At 39.4% G+C, this 27,057-nt stretch overlaps 1 protein-coding gene across 1 annotated transcript in view; it reads left to right on the top strand.

The window, feature by feature from the left end:
* Positions 1 to 27,057, top strand: part of TSPAN12 (tetraspanin 12) — a 66,085-nt gene that overhangs the window by 13,667 nt on the left and 25,361 nt on the right. The window contains exons 3-5 of the mRNA XM_004676976.2: positions 1,274 to 1,356; positions 3,268 to 3,403; positions 25,137 to 25,211. Of these exons, the coding sequence (XP_004677033.1) occupies positions 1,274 to 1,356; positions 3,268 to 3,403; positions 25,137 to 25,211 (294 nt within the window). The remainder of the gene's footprint in view (positions 1 to 1,273; positions 1,357 to 3,267; positions 3,404 to 25,136; positions 25,212 to 27,057) is intronic.

Below are 27,057 nucleotides of genomic sequence, written 5' to 3'. Positions count from 1 at the left end.
TTTATTTATTTATGCATATAGAATTGGGGTACAGGCCAGAGGTACAGGGGCCAGTGAGACAGGAGAGGTCTGCCACGCCTTGTGGATCACCTCCAGGGCTGGGGATCGAACTCACACTGAAGTGACTGTGGCTAGCTTGCAGTGCAGCATCCTAACCCGTTTCACCACCAGAGAAGGCCCTGGGCTCAATAGATTTTTTTTTTAAATTTTTTTTTAAGATTTATTTATTTATTCATACAGAACTGGGGTACAGGCCAGAGGCTCAGGGGCGGTGAGAGGCTTCACCAGAGACAGAGTGGGGAGCAGAATAGGCAGATTTACGAAGTACACTGCTGAGGGAAGCAGCGGGCGGGCCAGGAGAGGTCTGGCTCGCCATGTGGTCTCCTCCGGGGCAGGCGGGAATCGAACTCATGGGGAAGTGGCTTCATATTCTCAGTGCTGTGCTTTAACCCGCTGCGCCACCAGGGAGGGCCTCAATAGATTTTTAAGAGCTCTCGGTGATTGTAATGTGCATATGGCACCGAAAACTGTTGACTTGATTATTTTGTAAGCAATAGAGGATCTTTATCCAGAGGTGCATTCTGTCAGAGTGGATTGTTAAATCATGAGAGTCTATCACTATTACAGAGTGATACTCTATCATGCTTTTTGTCCATGTTAGCAGAAATTCCTCTGTGAAAATTTCCAATAAGTTATTGGTTTTCTCTTCAGCTATGCAGGAACATTAGGATAATTACTAAATTCTTAGCAGTTTTCTGAATAACATATTGAGTGTCCAATCTCATGTCAGAGTTTTAAGTATTTTAAGTATTACAGTGATTTCAGAGATTGCAGCATGTTGATATGTTTTAACCATTGTGTTGTTATTTAACCAATGTAAGCCTCTTCAGTTTAGCTCTTGTGACTTTCTGGGACAATCTCAGTATTTACTTGCTTGCTTTTAAATGTGACTGTGTTTTAGGCATATTTTGTGTGCTTGATAATGTAACTGTTCTGTGGCTTTCTCACCTTGTGCAATTTCTATCCTGAACCTGGAATTGGCCATTTAAGAGCTCAACTTGCTGTATCCTCCGGGGTGACTTTCTATTTTGTGGCTATGACAGGATCACAAAACATAATTGCAGATATGTATAGTAATATTCAACAGGTGGCAAATGATAGTTAGGAAAAACAATGGTTATGTAATGAAAGTTCTTCGTTTTCAAAAACATTAATCTGGTAAGGAATGTTGCATAAATCCTCAGTAACCAGTTTGTATGTTTTCCCCCCACAGCTAATGTCAATCAGTGTGCTGGCAATTTCAGCTTGGATGAGGGACTACTTAAATAATGTTCTGACTTTAACTGCGGAAACAAGGTAGGCTTTATAATTAATGATTGATTCCTCAACTCAGTTTTCCTCATATGCTAATTTCTGAGTAACTTTGCCTCTAGCTGTTTAGATGGCTGGGCTCTTCCATCATCACTTGGAAAGTTGATTCTGCCCATGAGTGACAACTTTGTGGCAGGCACTGGTGTTTTCTTATTAAATTGTGCCACAGGTACTAGATTTTTTTTTTTAAGATTTATTTATTTATACATACAAGAACTGGGGTACAGGCCAGAGATGTGGGGGATGAGAAGATTTACCAGAGACAGAATGAGAAGCAGAACAGGCAGACTGACTGAAATAACTGCTGAGGGAACCAGGGATGGATCAGGAGAGGTCTGCTGTGTCATGTGGGTCACCTCCCTGGCCAGGGTTTGAACTTGTGCTGCAGTGGCTGCAGATAGCTTCATAGTGCTGTGCTTTAACTCACTGTACCACCAGGGAGGGCCGATAGAGAACACTTCTGTGATTGGTAGGTCCATCCCTATCCTGACTGTTTCGGCCATGCCATATTTGTGAATAAAAAACAGCATAAATACTCTTCCATCAGAAAGTCCCTGCCAACTTCTTACCTTCATATTTCTGACCTAATGAAAGTCAAACCTCCCCTAAAAGTAATTTTCTTCTCCCATTTCAGGGGTCGGTCCATTAACCTCACAAGGAGCAAATTACTTAATTTCTCTGAGATAAACAGTTTATTCACAGATATTGTAGTTTATACTCACCACTACTGAGAAGGCTTTCTCTAGTGGTGCAGCAGATTAAAGCACTACACTGAAGCTCTCAGAAGCCACTGCAGCATAAGTTCAATCCCCAGTCAGGGAACTGACCCATATGGCGCAGCAGACCTCTCCTGACCCGCCCGCTGCTCCCCTCAGCAGTGTACTTGGTTGATCTGCCTGTTCTGCTCCCCACTCTGTCCCTGGTGAATCCTCTCGCCCTCCGCATCTCTGGCCTGTACCCCAGTTCTGTATGAATAAAAAAAATAAATCTTTAAAAAAGAGAAAGAAAGAAAAATTCTTTGTAAAGTCTTTAACATAATGGTGCTTAGTAAGCACTTAGTATGTATGGTAATGGTAAGTTTTTGTTATCTTTATTTCTCACAGTCTGATTAATGACTTTTTCAGTTTTCTAGCAAAATCTATCTTTTTCCCTCTTTCTTTTAATATGGACCAATTTTCCTTTACATAGTAGTCTTCACATTCTTATGAAGGACCAGCTGTCAGGGAAAACAAAAGCACAGAACACGGGATCTTAGATCAGAGAAAGAGAAGGAGATTCTTGTTAGCTGGGAAATAGCAAAAGGTCCGTGTGGTTTCCTCAGGCTGAGACTTCAAAGCTAATGATAAATTGACTTTTTTTTTTTAAAGATTTATTTATTTGTACATACAGAACTGGGGTACAGGCCAGAGGCCTCAGAAGCAGCAAGAGGCTTCACCAGAGACAGAGTGGGGAGCAGAACAGGTAGATCGAGGAAGTACACCACTGAAGGGAGCAGCGGGCGGGTCAGGAGAGGTCTATCACGCCATGTGGTCACCTCTGGGGCAGGCGGGAATCGAACTCATGCAGAAGTGGCTTTAGCTTCTTAGTGCTGTGCTTTGACCCACTGCGCCACCAGGGAGGACTCAATAAATTGACTTTTTATGGAGGACACCTACCTTATATATTTTAAATGAGTTGAGGTAGAAATGCTACCATTGCAGAGGAAACTAAACCACCTTTATACAAGAATAAAACAAGTGAGCAAATTAGTGATTTTGAAAAAGCAATATAGTCATCAACTTTGAGGTATGTTGACTGAAAGGATTATTAACACAAACCACAGTTGCTCCTTGTACTATGTCCTGGGTGCATTTGGACTATATTTTATTTATAAATGACACAATTTTCTTCTTACAGGGTAGAGGAGGCTGTCATCCTGACTTACTTTCCTGTGGTTCATCCGGTCATGATTGCTGTTTGCTGCTTCCTCATCATTGTGGGCATGCTAGGATATTGTGGAACAGTGAAAAGAAATCTATTGCTTCTTGCATGGGTATGGTGTTTATGTCTTCTCCTTACTTTGGTGACAAAGGGCAACCTGGAATGTAGGATTTTTTTCATTTAGTACCTAAGATGACGTGCTGAGGAATCTAATCTGTGGTAGTTGTTCACCTTCCTGTGAGAAGGGAAGCGTTCTTTTCACAGAGATGAACTCAATACAAATGTTTGCTATAGTCAAATGAGGAGGTATGGAAATCCATGCACTGTTAACATTCTTTTTACCTGGGTCATGTGTTGACATGATCGTTTGAAACTTTGAATCCTTTCTTTTATGGTGGACCTATGACAAGGTTACTCCCCTTAGGACTATCAAGAAATTATTCTGTAACTGTTTCTTTTGTTCCTTTAAAAAATATACTTGCCACATAAATCCACATGGAAATTTAGGGGATAAGGTAGCCCTAACACTGCTTGATATTAGTTGGTAGATGGTGGATGTCATGTGCCTGTTTCTATCATCTTGGTATGTGTGTGTGTGTGTGTGTGTGTGTTTAACTCTTGATATATTTAGACTAGATTGTCTTAAATCCCCTTCAGTATTCAAATTATATGATTCTAAAATAGCATGATTGGACTTTTAATTCCAAAATAACAAACTCTTTTAATAAACATTTGAGTCCGTTAAAAGTAGGACTTATGGGCCCTCCCTGGTGGCATAGTAGGTTGGAGCACTGCACTGCGAAGCGAAGCTAAGCCAAGCCGTGACTGCTTCAGTGCAAGTTCCATCCCAGAGGTGACCCACATGGTACAGCAGACCTCTCGTCTCGCCCACTGCTCCCCTCAGCAGTGTACTTCAGTGAATCCACCTGTTTTGCTCCCCACTCTGTCTCTAGTGAATCCTCTCACCACCCACACCTGTGGCTGTACCCCATTTCTGTATGCATCAGTAAATAAATCATTTTAAAAAATAGGACTTATATAGGGTCTTTGGGCTTATTTTTTGAAGTGCATTGAGTACATACAATATTTGCATGTTTGTGGTCCCAGGAAGTGAAGCTGCTAACATGTAATTTCAGACCTATCACATTCCTATCAAAATGAATTCATTTAGTCTATTCCTTTATTTGCAGCAGTTCTCAATGCCAGCCATGCATTCACTTCTTGCTGGGAACCTTAAAAAAATATTTGAACGTGGTTGTGATATGCTGGCTCTCTGGGTGGTTAAAAACCCTGACTTGTAGCATTTGAGGATTTCTAAGGGGGTAAATCCTGCCTGCGTGGTTGGTTTTATACTATCTCTGTGCTATCATTGAATGCAAAGTTGGGGAAGGATGAGCACAAATTGGCTCTCAGGAACCAGCTCCAGCACACCAGTGCTTGACTGGCTTCCATCCCAAGTCAATTAAACAGAATCATAGTGTGAGCCTGAACTAAAGCTTTGGCTTTCTCAGGAACCACCTGTGTTAATGTGTTCCTGAGCTTCTTGGAGGATAACCTCAGGTCGATGATTGGAAAACAGAAACGCTGTAGAAAATAAACTACAGTCAGAGAAGGAAGGGCCCCATGCCTAGTTCCTAACTTGTCTCCACTTTGGTTTACGGTGAGACGGTGAATGGAGGAAGGGATTAGCTCTTAGGTTGCAAGGTAAGCTATTTGGACAATAACTGAAATATAAACAATGAGCTTCCTTTAAATGAAACTTGTAGTTTAAAGGGTAAAGTGTTTTCAGCTTTAAAAAAAATCTCAGCCTTACAGAATGATGTCCAGTATCCACAACCAATTTAATTTTAACAGCTCTGCCTCACTCCAGCTCACATAAGTGTCACTGGCACTAGAGCATGGGGTGGCCTTGGGCAGGAGAGCATATTTCATGGGACCTCAAAGGCTTTGAAGAACACATGTGAGAACCATTGATGGTTTTCATCAGGTTCTTAAATGCTAGTAAAAGAAGTTAGCAAAGAGCAACTAATGGGTTTCAGTGAGAAGCTAGTTTGTTAAGTTGGAAAGAACCTTATGAGGCAAGATGATACAGAGCTCTGAGATTCCAAGAGCCGGTGGCTTGTTTGTTCATTCATTTGTTCTTTAAATACCTATTTAGACTATAGATGCTACTAGATTTTGCCATCAGAACAGTGGTATGATAAACACACTACTTTCTGATGAGGCTTCCGATCATCTTAACTCCAGTGCTCTGAGACCAGAGGAAGAGCATCAAGGTCAGCCCCAAGGGGCTCTGCTAGGGGCCTAGAGCACAGATGATACTGTCTTTATCATATCATCCTCCTTTGCTCATTGCTTCCACAAAGCACCGTTTTATGCACTGCTGTTCGCTCTGTCCACAGCTACCATCTATATCTTGATTACTGCTTTCATTGACAGCCTGTGGCAACTTATTCTCCACTCCCATTGGGTTCTCTGTTGTCTCTTAGCAAGTGCATCGGTCTCACTCTTGTCTAGACCCAGCACCGCTTTTCCCATGACACATGATCTCAATTTCCGATTACCAATCTTTATCTGATCTGCTGCTCAGGCAATTCCCTCTCTGGCTCCCTCCCATAGCCGCCTCCTCTAAACAGTTGCCGAGTTCTGTAGGTCTGGTTAAACCAGCCTATATGTCTCCTCTTTTGTATTCTTATTTGAAAAGCCCAGGTTCTGACTCTCCTTTCTTGTTGCTTGCTGAAACTGTGCAGAGTCTCCTAATGTCCTGCCTCTGTTTTCTGTTTTAATTTCTTTAAACCAGCACCACTAGGTTAATCTAATCACATTACTCTATTCTGAAAGCTTGAAAGACTCTGTTGGGCAGTGAAGGACTAGAGACAACTCCATCTTTCATCAAGTTCTTCAATACTCAAGCCTCCATCTGCCATGTTTAGCTTTCTAGTCTATTCATTATTGTCCAGTCAAACTTACTTTTCTGACCCCTAAACAAACTTTTCCTGCTCCTTTCTTCTCTGCTCTTATTCTTGTTGTCCCCTGGGCTAGGAATTTCTTTTCAATACTTTGTTTGAATACTACAAGACCATTAAGACTTGTCTTGATGAAATCCTGCCTCCTGGAATAACAATGACAAACATGGTGATGAAAATTAAAAGTCAGGTGCTTACAACACTCTTCACATGAATTTTTTTTATATGAAGAGTTTTACCCAAATTAATCAGTTTTTTTTCTCTCCACAATTCTAGTGAGATAGTTATGGTTATTAGTCCCATAATGCAGGTAAGAAAATGAGGCTAGGTGATTTCCTAAATTTGCATAGCTGGTAAATGAAGGATTTGCTATCACACCATGCTAGTCTAGATGCAACAATATATTTGTAGCAACTTAATTATTTTAGTATATAATTGCTCCTTTTCTACGCGCTTATAAATTTATCTCACTTGGTATAAAACATTTTACCTGCAATCTTTTATTTTAAAACCAACAGTAGTCACCTAAAATAGGTCATTAAACGTTTTAGAGGTTCAGTAACATACCCAAGGTCACTCAGCTTGGTACATAATTTGGAGTTACAACTCAGTGCTTCTGACTGCCAAGCCATTTACTGGGCCTTTACCGATATCACCAACAGACTCCTCAACTTGCAAAGTCTAATGCATTGCCCTTATTATAAATTCCCTTTTTTAATAACCGGCTCACACTAAAGAACTTCATAATGTGAACTATTCACCATGCCTATTGTTTTAATACATCTTATTAAATTGAATAATGGAGGGAGACGAGAAGAATGTTCCTCTTAGGGAGAAGTAGTTGCCTGGAAGGTGGTCAAGTGAGTCAGTGTTAAGGGAGAAGCCTTCCTGTTAGATTTAGACAACAGGGGGAACAGCTTGTAAGAGGTAGGAGAGCTACTGCAGAATGTGATCTGATGTTAGATCTTTGACAAATATTTGCAAGGCCACTGCTTCACTTTTAATACCTATAAAACCCCAGCTTAGCAGAAGGAAGTTATTTTTTAAATAACAGGTATCACTGAGAGCTTCCAAATCTTTTGAATAATTAATAAAGAGTAGGCAGCTGGGCTAGGATGCTGCTCAAACAAATGTCAGAATGCCATTGTTCATCAGACGGATCAAGGAAAAGGGACAGAACCTCAAAACTTACCTTTATAACCAACCTGCCCACTCTGTCCCTTCCTCTAACCACCACTACCACCGACCCCCACCCCCGCTACAAAAAACAAACAAACAAACAAAAACCCACAACTGCACAGACTAAGAGGCTACTGGCAGGAAAATATTTTTGGTAAACCTTGATTATGGATTTGACCCTTATATTGAATTATAGATTCAAGATCTTAAAAGACCCTAACTTAAGTTTCCCAAATATAGGATCATAGGTGTGTGGTGGGAGGTAGGCCATCCTTTACAGATAAATAATAGGTATGCTTTTAGTATAAGTATGTGCCAAATTGGTGTCTCAGAGAAAAAAATGAGTATTTTCGTATGAGTGATTCCATCCTGCTAATGAAGTAGAGGGACTTAAACATTATTCATTATTTATCTGAAACTCAAATGTAGATGAATGGCCTGCATTTTTATTGGTTCAATCTGGTAACTCTACTATGACTGGATATGTTCTTCATAAATATGAAACTGTCATAGAACAGCAACTTTTATATATTTTCATGAAGAGATTAGGAATAATTAAATTCTAATTACCTTGAGAAAACAAGCCAAAAATGACTAAGAAAATAAGCTTGACTATGTCATGACTTTCAAAGTAATTTCAGTAGCAGAATTTCCTTTTCTCTTTAAAAGAGAAATTAAAGCTAAGTGGAAATTGGTTTTCAGCCTTAGATGGGTACTTTCCAAGGCTTTTAGCTGTAGACTAAATGAAATTCATTTGTTATTGCAATTCTACCTTGTTATTAACATAGGCATTAGGAAAGCTGTGCCAGCTCAGGGGGAATGTAAACAGATTGAACAGACATGTTTACAATATCCACAACAGCCGAATGTCACCGTCTGAGATTGTCATTTGTCAGAGGGTGAAGCTCATGCACCCTGAACGCCAGCAAACCCCTGGTCAAACAGCGGCCAGATCGTGCAGGTGGCGCCTCGTGTGTTTAAGACCCCAACCTTGTGTGTAGAGGGGGGGCTTTCTTCTTTTTCCAATTTTATTATTCCAGAGAATTTGCATATGGCTAAAGAAATTGTGGAAACATTTTTAAGTTTTCTTAAAATACACAGCAATTGAATGAGATCTGGATGACTTTCTACTAGAAATCAAGGGTCATGAGGATTTTACCATCCTCAGTTCTTTGGGTATAAAATAATAATGCAAAAATAGAATATCTTTAAATATTTTTCTACAGGCCCTCTGTATATGGTCTTCTCTTATATAGTGATCAATTGTTTAAGTATGTAGCTAGCTATAAGTGACTAAGTTCAAATTAAACTATTAGCTGGAATATCTTGATGATTTCCTGTTTATAATTTGATTGATAACCCAACAATTTTATTTTTCTATCAAGGTCCAGCATATTGTTGACCCCACGTTTGGCATCTGCCCAGTGTTTTACCTTTGTTATCTCAGAAAATGTTTATAGCAAAATATGGTTAGACTTACAGTACATGTGAAGGAAAGGCAGAAGGCCCAAAGATTCACAGCGGGTAGGTGCTCTCATTAGTATTCAAGTGCTGTCTGTGCCAAAGCAGGCATGTTTCACTGTGCCGCACCGCTATCAGAATACACTGAATTAGTTACTGCCATTATTGCGGTGAGAATCAGCTATGCTTCATTTATAATTCCAAGACACTGAGTAGCCACTTAACTTTTAAAAATGTAAACTTTGAAGTCTTTATTATAATAGGAATTGTAAAAATTCAACCCTGGTTTTCTCCTGTCATCAAAGAATCCATCCGTTTCTGCTGTTTTTCCTTCTTCCCTTTGTATTCCCTACTTTTCCCTTTTCCAGCCTTGAGCATATATTGGGTACCCAGTCTATGAGAGACACTTGAGATCTAAAAATGAATGTCTCCAGAATATAAAAGAAAATAACAAAGCAAACATATTAAAGTTATCAATAAATTACTATGGGGACACAGGATGAAAGGTAAGTGGAATCTTCTGTCAGGTTTCACTAGAGAGTCTTATTTAGCTGGATATTGAAAACGTGTGGCTTTCTGATGGAGAAGGGGAGGGAAGAGGACTTAGAGCAATATGAAGAGTGTGTGCAAAGATTTGGAGGAGGACACCATGGCCAGTGAAGGAAAAACCTAGAAATTCAATATGGTTATGGTGTCAGTGCATAGTTAGAAAGGTCTCGGTAGGAGAGTCTGAGGCTATCTCCTGAGTGGTAGGGGTCACTGGGTATTTCCAGTGTGGGATACAATGACATTTTGGTTGTAAGCACTGAGAAGCATTATAGTCTTTGGAAGCCAGGAAAAGGGTCTCAACTAATACATTGGGGACTGGAGAAGGGCAGCAGAAAGCAGACAACTGCTGAGATGACTTAAGGATAAAGAATTGGACAGGAGAGCAATGTTTCTATTAACACCAGGGCATGAGACATTATTCAAAAAATACAGGTTTTTTTTCATGCATTAGAAACATCTCTTCAATGCATGTTTTATTTTGATGTATTAACTAAAATTCCTTAAAACCTGTAGTTTTATAGTGTAATTGTCAGTGCAGAGATGGCTCAAGCAAAGAATGATTTAGGCATTTCTAGATCTAGAGGCTCAGTTCATACACTTTGGGTTCATGGGTGAAAGAGTCCATGTTCAAGAGCCTCATGGCCACTTCTGTTTCGTAAGTGATGATGGTTTTACTGCTTCTAAATCTATCCCATAAAAGATATATGGAGGAGTCTTTAAAAGTTACATTTTGTGTCAGAGACCAGAACACAGGCTCTTTGTGTGATTTGCATGGCCTTGGTGTGGGGTCTTTGTGACACAGTCATGAGTGTTCATTGGGCTTTTTTGCTTTTCTATTTCTGACCTTTGCATAATTTAGTTGCATAGTATCATAGCACAGTAAGCCCTTTAAATTCTGTTACATATAATTCTGTAATACTTACATTTGAGGTAACTTTGCCTCAATACAAGCCATAAAAATGTATATGCATTGATTTGGAGTCCTTACTCTGCAGGGTTCTGAGCTATTTCTCTGCCAGAGCATGTTATTGGAAGGCTTGTCCCAGCTGGGAACATTGGTCACAGTTTCAGAAAATGCCACCTTGAGGTGAACTGAGCAATTTTTGCAATGTTGTAGTGTGTGTGAGAGTGTGTTTGTCTTGAGGTTACAGTAGCATATAGCACTGTTCATAATTCAGAGGTCTAGGATCCCCATCTTCAGGTCTGCGTCACCACCCCATGGCCACCGCCAAGACACTCATAATCCTCCCTAACATGCTATGTTTTGCTTTCTCATCTCCCTCCACATTATTGAATTATTGACTTCCTTTGGCAAACACAAAACACTAGAGATTCATTTAAAATCATACAGTGGTCAGGTGACTCAGAGAATTAAAACAAGTCAACAGCACATGTGAAAGATAATTAAGTCATTTAAGCCAATGTGGAAAGCAGCTTTACGATAAACATTTAAGTGATGTTTAATATTGTCTTTATGTATGGTATCTAGTGAAACTGATGACTAAACTAGAGCTTATGAAATAAAATTAGGCTTTTTCCATGAAAATACTAAAACCTACCCTGTTTTTTTTTTAAAGACTTATTTATTTATGCATACAGAACCGGGGTACAGGCCAGAGATGCGGAGGGTGAGAGGATTCACCAGAGACAGAGTGGGGTGCAGAACAGGCAGATCTACAAAGTACACTGCTGAGAGGAGCAGTGAGCGGGCCAGGACAGGTCTGCCTCACCATGTGAACCATCTTCAGGGCAGGCGGGGATAGAACTCATGGGGAAGTGGCTTAAGCTTCACCCCCGGGGAGAGCCCCTACCCTGTTTTTCAGATAAAGAGGTGATTAACAGGTCCTGGTTATGTGTTTGGATTAAGAGGATAAACACACTAATAGGAATTTTATTTGAAATGTATAAACACTGTAGTTGCCTCAGTATTCCTTTTAACAATACATTTGAATTATTCTGAAAAAAAAATATTTTAAATTTTCCTGAAATTACCATAATAATAGTAATAGCTTTAAAACTTCAGAATTTACAAGCTAATGATTTCCTCAAAGTGACTATGAAGACATTTAAAAACATTGCTTTTAAGAAGAGAATTAGATATTTGTCTGTGAAAGACCATTTCTAATTCAGTTTGTGGATTTTTTTCAGTGTTTCTTCTCTTAAACATTTAAACTTTTAAAATTTCAAGTTCTGTGCAGGGCTTGAAAATCTGAGTTGACAGAATGACATAACTTTTAGGAGACAATGAGAAGTTTGCCTTATATATTTAAAATAACTTAGGGCCTTCCAAGTGGCACAGGGGCTAACATCTCAGCTAGATAATAAAGCTGTTGCCAGCCACTACAGCATGAGTTCAATCCCCATCCAAGGAGCTGACCCAAATTGCAGGGCAGACCTCTCTTTTACCTTTTGCTCTCCTCAACAGTGAAATTCACTAGATCTGCCTGTTCTGTTCCCCATTCTGTCTCTGGTGAATCCATTCACCCCCCTGTACCCCACTTCTTGTATAAATGAATAAAAATAAATCTTTTTAAAAAAACTTAAAGAGGCCTCCATATTGTTTATAGTACTTTATAAGAACTCCTGGTGCTCTATTGAAAACTTTTAATAGCCATGAAGAAGTGTTTGGATATGCCAGATGGGGGAGAACTAAGCATAGTAGAATCCTGGGCCCAGTAGGCAAAACTCCATGGAAAGGCCCTTGCTTGGAGAGCAAGTTCCAGTTGACTCTTGAACAGGGGGTTAGGAACTGATAGTTGTGGAGGGAGCAGTTGTGAAAAGACTGGCAGCCCAGGGTGTGTCGGAGAAAGATTTGTGTCATAGGGCTGGGGTGTTCCAGATGAGCAGGACTGAGAACTGCTGTGTGACCATGGGCAGATTTTGGAAAGCCTGTAATTCATGCCCACACACTCTGTAATGTGATGTTTTGTGAGCTGATGAAGGATGTCGTTGATCTATCTTACTGCATTAGCCTGTGCTTGGTAGTTTCTAGGACTTTTCTCATATGCTTGGGAGAAAATAGCTACCTGGTCTTGTCCCTCAGACCAAGGGGGCTTTGCATCTAGCGAACCCTTTTCAATGACAGAAGAGATAATGGAAGACATGCTTTATTTTAACAATGGACTTTTGCTGATGAAAGAATAAGGATATTCAGGTGGGAAGTCTGTCTAGCGTTTCAGAGTATTTTCTAGATGTACATTATAAGTAAGTTTCATTTATCTGAATTCGTTCAGTGTAAGTTAAGTGCAAAAATGAAGTCATTTAGGTTAAGAAGGCACCAGGTTGCAGGGTGAAGGGGGATCTTTGGGACACCAAACCAGCCTGAAGGATTCCTGTGGAGGAGTTAGAACAGTAGCTCCCTAGAATGTTGCAACAAAAGCCTCAGGGAAGGAAAAAAAAAGGAAAAACAGTTGCTAAACCGTTGACCAATATCAGAGCGTGGTTTGGTATAGCTCTGCTGTTTGGGAACAACACTTGAGGCATGTTGGGTGCATGAGTCCACCACCCAGGCGCAGAGTGGGCAGGCAATGAGACCGGAAAGCTCAGGTCATGCATGGGGGCACTGGGAGGTACGCAGGCAACCAGCCTTGCAGCGCCCACGAGTCTTTCTCTCTCTCTTAGTGCCTCTCTGGCATTATCTCGTAGTCTTACCTCTCTGTAGTCATTTGTCCTCTTGCGGCTCTTCTGTAGCCATCTTGCCATAGCTGTTCTGTCGTCCGAGAGACGCCGCCCTTCAAGCCTCCAGCTCCAGGCTCAGATGTGCCCACTTCCGCACGCTGGACGTCACGTGTCCGCCATAGGGCATGCGCACTCCAAGCCCACACGCCCAAGCCGCCCGCTGCTCTCAAGGCCGCAGGTGGTAGCTACAGACGCCTGAACATTTCACTTACCCGCCAATGAGCCTGCAGATAATGGATATACCCCCTTCACGTCAGCGTGGGTCTCTTTATAAAAGCAGGTCTTTGAGACCTCTACTCTTCAATATTGTTATTATTCAAGTATTTGTTGTCACAAAGGGGCATTTCTTTCAAATCCTTCTAAATTTATGCTATTTCATTCAAACTGTTTCTTCTATCAGACTAAATACTGATTTGTAGGCAATTTTGGTCAGAATTTAATGATTGTCATTATACACATGTGTTTTTCCTGAGTCTGGAATTCTCTTGGCTGTGTTGCTTAGGCTATTTCTAAGGCTCCTTCCTCTTTGCCCTTTCCTTTGGGGGTTCTGGCCCAATAAGAGGTAGAGAGGCTTCTTCAGAGACCAGTAACACTAAATCTATATAGAGAGGGCTGAACATGCAGACTTGAGCTGACCCAGCTTACAAAGCAGCAGAAACCATTATGTGGTGCCCTGTCCAGCGTGTCCAGCTATTTTATTGCCTCACCCTTAATCCTTTACCTCTCATGGATATAGATCATTGACCCTGGAAACTCCAAATCTTTGGCTCAGTCCCTCAGATCCTAACATAACACATTCTCTGTCTAATTGTTGAACAACACATGCAGCCCATATGTACTCATTTGAATGTCACTATCATCTTTGATAAAGTATAGGTAGGCAATTACTTGCCTAAATAAAATTGGGAAAATGATTCAATTAAGAAACATCTTAAAAGATATTCTTGTGGGCCCTCCCTGGTGGTGCAAGGGGTTAAGGCGCAGCAATATGACGTTATTGCAGCCACTGCAGCACAAGTTCCATCCCCAGCCAGGGAGGTGACCCATATGGTGTGGCAGACCTCTCCTGACCCCCCACTGCTCCCCTCTCCACCCATCCCCTCTGCCTGTTCTGCTCCTCACTCTGTTTCTGGTGAAACTTCTCACCCTCTGTACCTCTGGCCTTTACCCCAGAAATTATTGTACATTTATTCCAGTGTAAGCATGAACAAAGGACCAGAATGTATGCTATACTTTCTTACCGTGGCCTGACTTTCTGCATGAGCCCAGGAATTACAAGATTATATTACATGAAAAACTAGTTATATTTCTAAATTTTCCCTAAATTACACTGCCCTCATTGCATTTATGGTACTTAAGAGAAAAGTAATTTCATGTTGCCTTTTCTTTGAAAAAGTTTGTATTGAGACCTGAATCGTGGTGAATAAATGGGCTTCAGAGAGTATGAAGCCTGTTTCTGTTGTGACATCGTTTTATGATGAGGCTGAAACAGGCTTTGTGTGCTCGTATGTCTTAAGCAGCAAGTGTTTGTGGATTGTGAGTAGTTGAGTCCCAGTGGATTCTTAACAGAATGTCTGCTGTTCCATTATCTTGTACAAATATTTGGCACTGGAATTCTCTTATTTACTAACTATAAGTAATATAATATTTTTAAACCTCCAATCACCAGGAAAAGAAAAATAAACAACTGACATGGAGATCCTTAGCACTGAAAGCTTGCAGAGTTTAGTCTTTGACAGGGTGGAGACTGGAGTTTATCATTTATCATCTGGTGAATTCAGGCCTTTAATCAAACTTTTTGTTTATTAAAAGTGTTGGTTATATAGCATGTAGATAGTAGTCAAAAGGTACTGTGTTTTAAAATATCTGGGAAAGTATGTTGTATTTAGAAGTAGCTTTTCTTTTTTTTTTTGAGGGGAGGTGAATCTCAGGTTGTATTAATTTTCCAAGATAAGCAAATCTGACTGTCTGGTTTCCACTTATGTTGAATGTTCCTTATGGAAAAAGTGGTCTGAGTTTTAATTATAAATTAAGAGGGTAGCAAGTTAAAATAACGTTAGAGTGTTTTTTAATTTTTAATTTTCTCTCAATGAGACCTTTTGACTGAGGGGGCTCCCTGATACTTGGTTGTTATATACTTGCATACACAAAAAAAGCTTATATAAAGTTTTCCAGGGAAAGCACTGTGATTTTGTTTAAAAGTAAATATTCTTTTCAAGTGGGTATTTATATTGAAATTGTTTGGAAAATAACTGCTTTTTCTATTTTGATCGGTTGGGTTTTTTGTTTTCTTTTGCTAGTATATGTCTCAAAAGTCCTATCCATAAAGCTGAATAGAATAAGTTTTATAATAGGATATATTTCCTGTCAAAGTCCTCTTAATAACAAATGTTTGCCACTTGTATATTTCTCAACTGCTTATAAATGAATTGGTTTTAAGGAAGATTGCTTTTCTACCCTAATGTACATTTAAAAATAAATTTATTTCTCCCAAGTGTACATCATTAAAAGTATTTTATATAAAAGCAGATATTACTTTCTTAGCAGTTTTATTTTCATTTTATGCCAGTATCAATTAATATTAGCAGCAATTAAAATGTTGGTTATATTAATATTAAAGATTACTATTCATTAATAGCAATTTTAGTATTAAATTAGCAGCAAAGAATTAAATATATAAAAAGGAAATAAATCACTTTTATTTATTAGTACTTTTATAAAAGTTCAGTTCACTGAACTTTTAAGCACCAGGTTTTTTTATAAAAATTGTAAAATGTGGGCCCTCCCTGGTGGCGCAGTGGGTTAAAGCACAGTACTGAGAAGCTAAAGCCACTTCCGTATGAGTTCGATTCCCACCTGCCCCGGAGGTGACCACATGGTGTGGCAGACCTCTCCTGACCCGCCCGCTGCTCCCCTCAGTAGTGTATTTCATCCATCTGCCTGTTCTGCTCCCCACTCTGTCTCTGGTGAAGCCTCTTGCCTCCCCTGAGCCTCTGGCCTGTATCCCAGTTCTGTATGCACAAATAAATAAATCTTTAAAAAAAAATTGTAAAATGTGAATAAGATCATAGATTCATAGAAGCTTACCTCACTGACTTAATATAAATTCAAAACAAAGAAGATGAGAGAGTTGAGATGACTTGTCAAGGATTTTGAAATGACAATTAAAAACGCATTTGTGTTTTTAATTAACTGTAATAGGTGGGAGAAAAAAATTTGCATCCTTAAAATTTCATTATTATTGGAATTTTTTTTTTCCCCAACTACAAAAGGTCAAAGATGGGAACATAGTGTTTTTAGGTGGCTTCTGACTGACTCAAAGACAAGGCGGTTTAGTACTTGTATGTGAGTGTGCTTGGCAGCTCTGGGCCTGTGGAGGGAGGGTTATGAAGAATTGTTAACACTGCCATCCGCAGCCCTATTAGCATATTTTTTTGTATGTGAAACTCTTCTATTTACTCATTAAACTTTCCTAACTCTACTCTGAGACTAACCCTATAATTAGCCTCATTTCACAGGTGATGCCACTGAGACAGCAAGGTTAGGGCATTTGCTCAACTACTGAGTAGTAGAGCTGGTATCTGAATCCAGGACACTGTTCATTGAAAACTCAGCATTTTGTTGCCTCAATCATGGGTGACTGTGCCTAGCTAAAAATTCCCTTTTCGTAGAAAGTAGAGATAATGATATTTTGGAAAAGAAATTTTTTTGAGTCTATAAATCTTTTGGTACCATAAAGGATTCATGTGTGTCCATACGTGTACATGCATTCACTCACATACATACATTTATACACACAGATGTGTAAATGATTTCATTGTACTTTTAATTTTATATACTCACACTACCTGATCACACACACACATGTATGCACATATCTATCTCCTAAACAAAAAAAAAGCCAAAATCTCTCTCATTGAAAAGAATTGACTATAGCATAGAATTCTAAGCTTCCTATTTTTTTTTTTTAAGATTTTATTATTTATTTGTACATACAGAACTGGGGTACAGGCCAGAGGCTCAGGGGCGGTGAGAGGCTTCACCAGAGACAGATTGGGGAGCAGAACAGGCTGATCAACGAAGTACACTGCTGAGGGGAGCAGCGGGCAGGTCAAGAGAGGTCTGCCACGCCATGTGGTCACCTCCAGGGCAGGCGGGAATCGAACTCATGCGGAAGTGGCTTTAGCTTCTCAGTGCAGTGCTTTAACCCGCTGCGCCACCAGGGAGGGCCTCTAAGCTTCCTAATTTTGTGATGGAAATGAAGTATTATGGAAAATAATCCAACTCATACTCTTTTGAGCAGACTATAAATATGGTTTCAGTGAACAATACTGAAGGAGAGATCTAAATTTCCATACAGGGTCTAGAGAAAGATCTCTGAGGGTATTTAGAAATCACAGTTAAGTATACACTTTGTGAATGTTATTATTATTCCTATTGTGAGGAGCTACTGAAGGCATATTTAGCAAAAATATACCTTTATACCTGAGTATAAAGTTTCCCCTGTATGCCATTAACCATGAGATGTTATTGGTCTACTTACAATTTGCAGCTTTTCTGCACAAGTTTTACTATGTAAAGTATGTATAAAATCTTCCTGCTACCAACATTTTTCTCTTTTGTGTAAAGGTTTCATGGGGCTATTGTTTGTTTCAGTTTTTCTCAGAGAGCCTCATACGTATCATGTACACTGTGCATTTAATGCCAAAAGGCTTAATTTGAAAAATAGTTGTCCACCCCTGGGAAGCAGCCATTTTCAAGTTTAACAGATACCCTTGGAATTTACGTCCAAATCTCTAAATCACATATTATGTAACTTTCTCATACTGTTAATTTTTACTTTCAAGTACAGTCCATTAACTTCCATAGACATAGAATAACTAGCACCTTCCTGACCCTCAGGCCCTCCACCCTTCAAGCATGCGTCCTATCAGACCTCAATATGAACATATAATTTTGATTACATCAGTGTTTACATAACCATGACTTTGTAAATGCTTTTCATGCTGTGCCAGGTAAAGTACTGGGCTTACTTTTCTTTCCAGAATAATCCTTTATTTTTTGTGGAGTTAATAACTGTTTTCTATGCATTTCTGTCTAATTCAACACTAAACTCCCTCAGTAGAAGTTTTTTCTTTATATATTCCAATGTTTTGGACTTTCTAGAAAAAAAAAAACTTTTCAAAGTTATCTCTCTTTGAATGTTCTAGACTTGCTGAAGCTGTTACTGGCATGGGATATCCTTACTACCGTTCTGGGATTTCCTTTGCCTCCCTCTTATTTTAGATCCTTTGCTTCCTGGAATCCACGTCATTGTCTTTCTCAGTTTAGTCTCTCATTTTAGGGAGCACAGCTTCTACTAGTTTCCTGAAAAAGCATTCATAAGGTATAAAATTTTAAAGCCTTTATGTTTAAAAGTGACTTTACACATACACACACACACACACTGTGTGTGTGTATATATATACATATATATATATGTGTGTATATATATATATACATATATATATATACATATATATGTGTGTGTGTATATATATACATATATATATATAATAGGTTTATATAATGTATGTAATACAAAAAGTGTAGGTTGGAGATAATTTGTTCATCAGAATTCTGAATACAGTCATGCCCAGCTTCTGATATTCTATAGCAAAATCCAAAGCTATTTGGTTTGGATTGGATTTTTGAACTTGAGTGGAACGTATCTGTAAATTTGGACTTTGGTTCCCTGTTCCTAGTACTGAACTTTTGCTCTACTGTCCCTAGGGACCCCAGGCCTGAGACTCCCTTTTCTTGTTTCACAGGATAGCCCTCCGACTTCATTATTGGTGAAAGTGAACAGTCATCCCACTGCAGTGTGGGAAGAGGAATTGAGGTATCTAACATCCTGTGCAGGTTTTCAACAAATCATCCTCTTTTTTTACACTGGCTTTGCTCACTTCCAGGGGTGTCCAGCCTCAGTGTGTTGGGCCCTGCAATGGGAGCCAGGTTGATCCCAGATTCTCCCCACTACTGTTTCAACACCGCTTTTGGGTGAGCCACTAAGAGGTTTGCTCCTCTTGGATCTTCTTGGCACCACCTAACATATACTTGGTGTTGTCTTCTTTTCCTTGATCTTTGGGTTTATGCCTTTTAAAATAGCCCTTACTTTTGCTTTAGTGACATTTCAAGAGGGAGAAAGGAAACGGCATGTGTTCAGTCAACTTTATTTGCTGGAAGATCCCAGTGGCAGGGATTAGGGAACCAGATTTTTATAACTAAATGTTTAAGAAAGGGCCACTTTCAGATTTTACTATTTTGTCTGTGCACATGAAAAGAGGTGAAATTAATGGGGGGCAGGGTAAGTGGGGGTGGGGGTCATTTCTAGTGTCATTTCTGTGAGGGATGCATTTACCCACAATTCACCCGGCTGTGAAATAGGAAGGTGGGGTTCCATGCCCTTCCCTTCCTGCTCAAATACTTCCTATGTAAAGACATAGAACGTCTTTGGTATTCTGACATATGACGTTCTTGGTATTCTGTGGCCAACCCTAATTAGTTTAAGATAACAGACAAATTGATTTCATTACTTTTAAAAAATAAGTTGGGTTTCCTGTCCTCTACACCCTTCCTGATTTAGTTTTCTAATAAAAATGTTTTGAAAAATAATTATGACTATCATCGAGGGGGTACTTTTCCTGTGATATAATCTTCAGCACATTGTAAGGTAATTTTAATATTCTCATTTTACAAATGAGGAAACAGACTCAGTGGTCTGCTCAAGGTCACCCAACTTGTATATATAGAAAGAGGAATCTGAGGCCAGGTCTATTTTATTTCAAAGTCCATGTTCTTCCATCTGTATAGTCAAAAAAAAAAAAAACTAAAAAGATTTAACATACAGCATATTGTTAACCTTCTATTATGTAACTAAGTGAGGGAACTCATCGTTGAGTTGAAAAGTAGTTAACCTCATTTTGAAAGGCTTGGCGAAAAGAAATCACATTCTTTGCTTCATTTGGGGGTGTGTCCTGTTATCAGTTTGTCCTACTTGATGTAGTTTTTTTTATAAACATATGTTAAAGGAAAAAGCTTATTCATAGAATATGAATTTTAACCTAATTACAATACAGGACCTTAGCCATTTAGAGGAGCTCTGCATTGCATAATTTTTAAAGCAAATAATTGCATTCTAATTTCCTTGTGTAAACAAACACTACTTTCCCTTCCTTCATTATTTTTTATATTTGGTTGAGAGAAGCTCAGGATAGACGGGGAGAGAATGCATAGCTAAAAGCAAACTGGATTATCATAGTATAAACCACAAAATGATACGTAGGAGAACAGGAGGCAATATTTAAAATAGAAACGTAAAAGCAGAAGTCTGGGAGAGAAAAATGTTAACAAGAGACTCAGCATCTAACTTAGAGAAGTGCTAGAAAATCAGAAACTGGTCTTTTTACTTGGTAAACAGATCATCATTACCACCACCATTTACTGAGTACCAGCTGTGGGACAGATATTGGGAAGGGTAAAGTGTTTCAGCACAAAAGCCACGCTCACCAGAACTATGGGCAGGCAATTGAGCGAGCACTGTGACTTGTGGGTGAGGCAGTCAACTAGCCGAAGAGCTGAAATCTCCGAGGCCTGGAATACAGGAGGCAGGGGAACCCTGGTACACAGAAGGGTGGAGAAAAGTCAAACAGCAAAGAACAACAGCCTATACCGGAGGTCTGTCTGCTGGTGCAGCACAGACACCTAAGCCGGTCCGTGCTGCAGGAGGCAAAAGAGATGACTCAAGTGGGATTTTAAAGGATAAAAAAAATCAATCCAGAAATCTGCATGTTTATCCCTAAGGCACCGGCAGGGTATTTCCTATGGATAGTCATGTTTGAGGACAAGATCCCTGCCAGCCCGAACCCACGTCTGGCAGTTAAGTGAGCAAGAAGGGTGAGGCGGATAGAGAATAGGGTATTTCCAGCCACACACATAATTCTCGCCCGTGTCCATGTTTTATCTTTAGAGATATCTTGCGTTTACAGGGCTGCTTCGGTTTTATTGTAAACACATATCAATTTTGAAAAGAGTTTAGGTTAGGAATCTGAGAAAGCAAAAGAACCTCAATGTAATTGTGCCCTGGAGTCTCACTCTCTCCCAGGGTCTTATCGTGGTTAAGAATATTGGCCATCCCAACAGGCATATGAAAAAATGTTCAACATCACTCGTAATAAGGGAGATGCAAATTAAAACCACAATGAGATACCACCTCACCCCAGTTAGAATGGCACATCTTCAAACAACTAGCAACAACAATTGTTGGCGAGGATGTGGCGAAAAAGCAACTCTCCTGCATTGCTGGTGGGAATGCAAACTAGTACAACCACTATGGAAAACTGTTTGGAGGTTCCTCAAACTGCTAAACATGGCGCTTCCCTACAACCCAGCAATCACACTCCTAGGTATCTATCCAAAAGACACAAAAACACTGATTGAAAAAGATACTTGTACCCCCATGTTTATTGCTGCTTTATTTACAATTGGAAAAACATGGAAGCAGCCCAAATGCCCAAAAGTAGATGACTGGATTAGAAAGATGTGGTACATATATACAATGGAATATTACTCAGCAACCAAAAAAGAGAAACACATGTCTTTTGCAGCAACTTGGATGGAGCTGGAAAAGATCATGCTTAGTGAGATAAGCCAGAAAGAGAAAGAAAAATACTGGATGGTTTCACTCATAGCAGGAGTATAATGGACCAGGCGAGAAAATAACAAAAATAATGAACAACCATATACCAGAGACATTCTGTGGGGGTGGAGTGGGGAATGGGATCAAAAACGGGGTGGGGGGGGAAGGGAAGGAAATGCACGGGACTATGGTGGTGGCACAGGGGTGATTTGGTGATGGGAAACCTGCGGGGATTACAATCGAGATGGAAAAAAAATGTGCAAAATGATGTAAAAATTAACTTTGTAATTAAAAAAAAATGTATTCAAGAGAGAGTGAGGAAAACAATAAAGTTTCTTTGGGTGGTTAAAAAAAAAAGAATATTGGCCATCTATATAATTACTGAACTTGGGCTCTTCCTAATGTAAGGTGTAAGTACAGTATGGTTCATGTCTAGAATTTTTAAAGTAAACTGATGGAAGTACATTGAAGACAGTTTGGTGAAAAACTAATTTGGAGTATTCTATTTACAAAATTTCTTTCACCCTTCATTTCAAGGCAAAGATCTTTAAGACAATGCTTGGAAATGAGATCTGCACAGGCTGAAACTGAGTACTGTGTATTTTTTACATCGAAAATAAAAGTGCTTATAAAATGGGATCCACTTAAGAAAATACTTCTTGTTTTAAACCAATTTTTTAAAAAGATTTATTTATTTATGCACACAAAACTAGGGTACAGGCCAGAGGTGCAGGGGTGTTGAGACAATCACCAGAGTGGGGAGAAGAACAGGCAGATCGATGAGGTACACTGCTGAGGGGAGCAGTGGGTGGGTCAGGAGAGGTCTGCTGCACCATGTGGATCACCTCTGGGGAGGGATTGAACTCATGCTGAAGTGGCTTTAGCTTCTTAGTGCTGTGCTTTAACCCGCTGCACCATCAAGGAGGGCCCAGAACCAATTATTTTTAAGTCACATTGTTGTCTAAGCGATTACACAAACATATTCATTTTTATTTTTTTATATGAAGGAAAAAATTAAAACTAGTAGTCATAATTTGTGAAAATCATAAGAAATATAGCATACCTGGTAGAAAACCAGCAGATTTTCTATATCTCCTAATTTGCTCTCCCCTTTTTTGGCAATGGTTATGAACAAGTGTTGATGGGACAGTCCATTACCTGAGTCCTTACTCCCAATCCAGCCCAGCAATCTTTTCTTGAGTTACCTTGGCCATGCCAACATTTTTGCTATTGTTTTTTTTTCTTTTTTTTTTTAAGAGTTAATTATTTACGCATACAGAACTGGGGTACAAACCAGAGGTGTATGGACAGTGAGAGGCCTCACCAGAGACAGAGTGGGGAGCAGAACAGGCAGACTGACAAAGTACACTGCTGGGGGGAGCAGCAGGCAGGTCACCCCCCGGGGCTGGGGATCGAACTCACACTGAAGCAGCTGTGGCCAGCCTGCAGTGCTGAGTCCTAACCCGTTGCAGCACCACGGAGGGCCCTGTTGTTTTTCGTACAATAAGAATCATATATTTTCATTATGTTTGTAAGATCATGTGACCTGCTCATAAGTTTCTGTTCCACTTAAAATCTAAAATCCTTCTGTGGCCCATGAAGATCTGGCCCTTTATTCCTGTCCATGTCACCTGCTTGTACTCCCTGTCCTCTCCCACGCCTTCTGTGTGCCAGGTAGCACTCACCAGTTCCTCTGTCACAATGGCTTTGTACTTGATACTCACTTTTCCTGGCTTGTTTTCCCATAGCTCTTTTTACCTGTGGGTAAAACTGAGTATGTTCCAAATTTACATTTCCAATAACTGGGTAAACAGTTCTGTGTTGATCTGACAAAACTTTTTTTTTTTTTAATCTTCCCATAGAATTAGTTACTCTTCTAATATCTTTATTTTGGTGAAATGTCTTCCCTACATGGTTAGTAAATCCAATAGGTCAACTCTCTGGCCAGTTGTTCTTTTATTATATCTCTTTAAAGCTGTTCTTTCCTGCCTATTTGCAAGGGCACCATCTATAGTGAGCACCTCACCTCCTATCTCCTCTTTGTTGCCTTTTTTTTTTTTTAAGATTTATTTATTTATACATACAGAATTGGGATAGGCCAGAGGCTCAGGGGCAGTGAAACTCTTCACCAGAGACAGAGAGAGAAGCAGAACAGGCAGATCGACGAAGTACACTGCTGAGGGGAGCAGCGGGCGGGTCAGGAGAGGTCTGCCACGCCATGTGGTCGGTCACCTCCGGGGCAGGCGGGGATCGAACTCATGTGGAAGTGGCTTAAGCTTCTCAGTGCTGTGCTTTACCCTGCTGCGCCACCAGGGAGGGCCCTTTATTGCCTTTTAGAGAATCACACCACTCAGCCTTTCTCTTCCAAACCATATAGAACCTAAGCTAGTCATTTAATCTATTTAGTTGTGTTTTTTTCCCTATTCAGACTTCAAAAAATGCCACCTTCTAGTCTTCATGATAGAGTGAATCTGTTATCATATCAAAGTTCCCACTAACCTAGCTTCATTCTATCTTTCAAATTCAATTTCCTAGCATTCCTCTTTTCTGACCTGTCCTTCTCCAGCAAGATCGATGGGCTCTCTTTCCTCTGATCCTATAATTTACTTCCCAGCTGCCTCTGTTTCCTTGTTCATTGTTTTTATTTCCTTGAAATTCTTGAACACTTTTTGTTGCAATCCTCCCTCATTTCAGGACCCTGCATAATTCTCTATTTCATGGGAATCTTCATAATTTTTGTCTTCATTTCTGTTTTGACATGGTGTTCAGTTTTATGTTATTTACTTCCCCATGCATGCCTTATCAGAATTCCTGGTATTCTTTTACATATCTCAAGTACTTTCTGCATAATAAGAACTGGCTATACATTTTAAAGTGTCACCAGCAGTAGAAATTTTGCTCCCTATTTTGTTTTTCTAAGAATTTTAGGAGGCACTTTGCCTAGAACAATGGGTTAAAATCTGGTAGTAGGCACTTCATCCACTTTGAAATAAATTAGGTTTAGCTTCTCAGAGAACTTGATTATAATTTATCAAGATATACTGGCAAACATGCAAATTCTAATTTAACCTAATGAAAGTACTGGCAATTTAAAAAGATTCACCCCAGGAGATGACTAATAAAGAATGGTCCACTCAGCGAACTATTGAATGTTGGATCCAGACGTCTCTAAATAGTTAAAAATTTCCCCTTCTTTTCCCAAAGAAGTACAATGTAGATGTGTCTCTATTTTATAGTCCGTTAGCAAGTAATACTGAATAGTCATTAGTTCATTTCTGATGACCATTTTTTTACTTTGATTGTATACTAATAGCATTAATTTTGTTTTTCCACAGTACTTTGGAAGTTTACTTGTCATTTTCTGTGTAGAACTGGCTTGTGGAGTTTGGACATATGAGCAGGAAATTGTGGTGAGTTCAAAATGGAATATAATCACAGTTTGGAAGAAACAATATTTAGTTGAGTTTTTAAAGTTAGATACCTTGTAGTCATTTGGACACATAGCTATCCATTGAAATGTTTATACTCTATGATGAGGACAAGGATTCCCATTACTTCTGAAAGATAACATTTTCTTTTCTGTATCTAAAACATTGTTCCCAATCATAATTGGTAATATTTCATCTGGCGTCTTTAGCTCCACAGATTGCTTAAACATGGATATAGAGGCTAAAAATAATATATGTTCCAAAACAATTTTATCAACTTCTGAGTATAGAGTAGGAAAGATTTGCATATACAACCAAATTTACATAAGTTTGAAAGTCTACATGAAAGCCTTATAACGTGAAACAGTGTAGCTGCCTACCGATGACAAGAAAGTGTGTCTTCTGTGTAGCAAACTGATCTTCCACTTTAAGATGTTGCTATGTTAGTCTAGAAACATTCTCAAGTTGGAGACTTAGCTCTTCAGCATGTCACTCATTCATTTTAACAACTGAAACGGCTAGAACAGTTTTTATAGTTAATGTGGGATTGGTCTCCCCAACGGGTCAGATAGGCTTTCTTAATATGTCCCGGGTAGGCCTTTTCCCATAAGCGTCACCTTGGTATGCAGAACTAAGGTCAACTGAAACCCAGTGGACCTTGGGAAGAAACTATTACCGTCACTTAAAGAATGCAGATTATTTTGAGTTAATAGCAATGAAGACCTTAGAGACTGAGGAGAAACTTTTGTTTTTGTCTTAGTTCTTTTACCCTTCCCCTACTGGAAGAAACAATTGCTGCTCCCTTTTTATGACCTAGAGTTTGTTGGGGGAGGTATTATCCAGGTGTAGATTTATCACTGAATATGTCTGTTCTGTCACAGTACAGTAGCAGATTCACCACAGAATGTTTGCTAACTGCATCAATATCAGAAAAAGCTTTGATTTTATTAGACAACTGCCAAAACACATCTCTGAAAAAATGCAAAACAACCTCCCTCTCTTCTTCCGAAATCTTAAATTTTAAAATGCTGAAGCCTCAACTGAGAATGTTTGCTAACTGCATCAGTCAGAGGACTATCATCTTTTCACTGTTGGAGTAAAGATGCAGCCTTCCTTCCTTTTCATATATATTCTCCCTTTTCCTTGATACCACAGTCCATTTGCACAGGATATAAACCCCCATTTGTCCCATTTACTGCCTTGTAAATTCTCCATATGGATGTTATTAAAATTTGGCTGCTTCTTCTATTAATATGTTTACTATTAATTTGTTCATTCATCTAGCCTCAGAAAAACCCAAATGGGTGGGGGAATTTTCCACATGCCCCAGCTCTATGTTAGCATGAAGAGTTAGCAGCTAAGATGCTACCAGTCATTTTTGTTTATCACTGATATTACACCTTTGCTTACATTGTGTATTATTACTTATTTGATGTTTCTCACTTTATTGGTAAAAGTTGGTGCATTTATCAAAAATGAGAGCAAAGCATCTTTGAATATCTGTGATTACTGGCTGTTTTCATAGGGGCAGACCAGATTCTTTTGTAAAGTAATTCAATTTAAATAAGATGATGTTTTTCAATGTGTAGTTCTTAGAGTATCTATAGCAGGAAGTTACCTAGGATGAGTCTTTAAAATGCACATTATGCAACTTTAGATCAGATGTGCTGATTCAGAATGGAGGGAAAAGCAGAGGAAGAAAGGATGGGGACTTGGATGTTTGCTTTTGTGACCAATTCCCCAGTTGAGGCTTCAGCGTTTTAAAATTTAAGATTTCGGAAGAAGAGAGGGAGGTTGTTTTGCGTTTTTTTCAGAGATGTGTTTTGGC

This window comes from Condylura cristata, unplaced genomic scaffold (genome assembly GCF_000260355.1).
Source record: "Condylura cristata isolate star-nosed mole 26May11 unplaced genomic scaffold, ConCri1.0 scaffold00005, whole genome shotgun sequence".
NCBI lineage: Eukaryota > Metazoa > Chordata > Mammalia > Eulipotyphla > Talpidae > Condylura > Condylura cristata.
The sequence above is the reverse complement of the archived record's forward strand: the minus strand, read 5'-3'. Positions and strand labels throughout refer to the sequence as shown.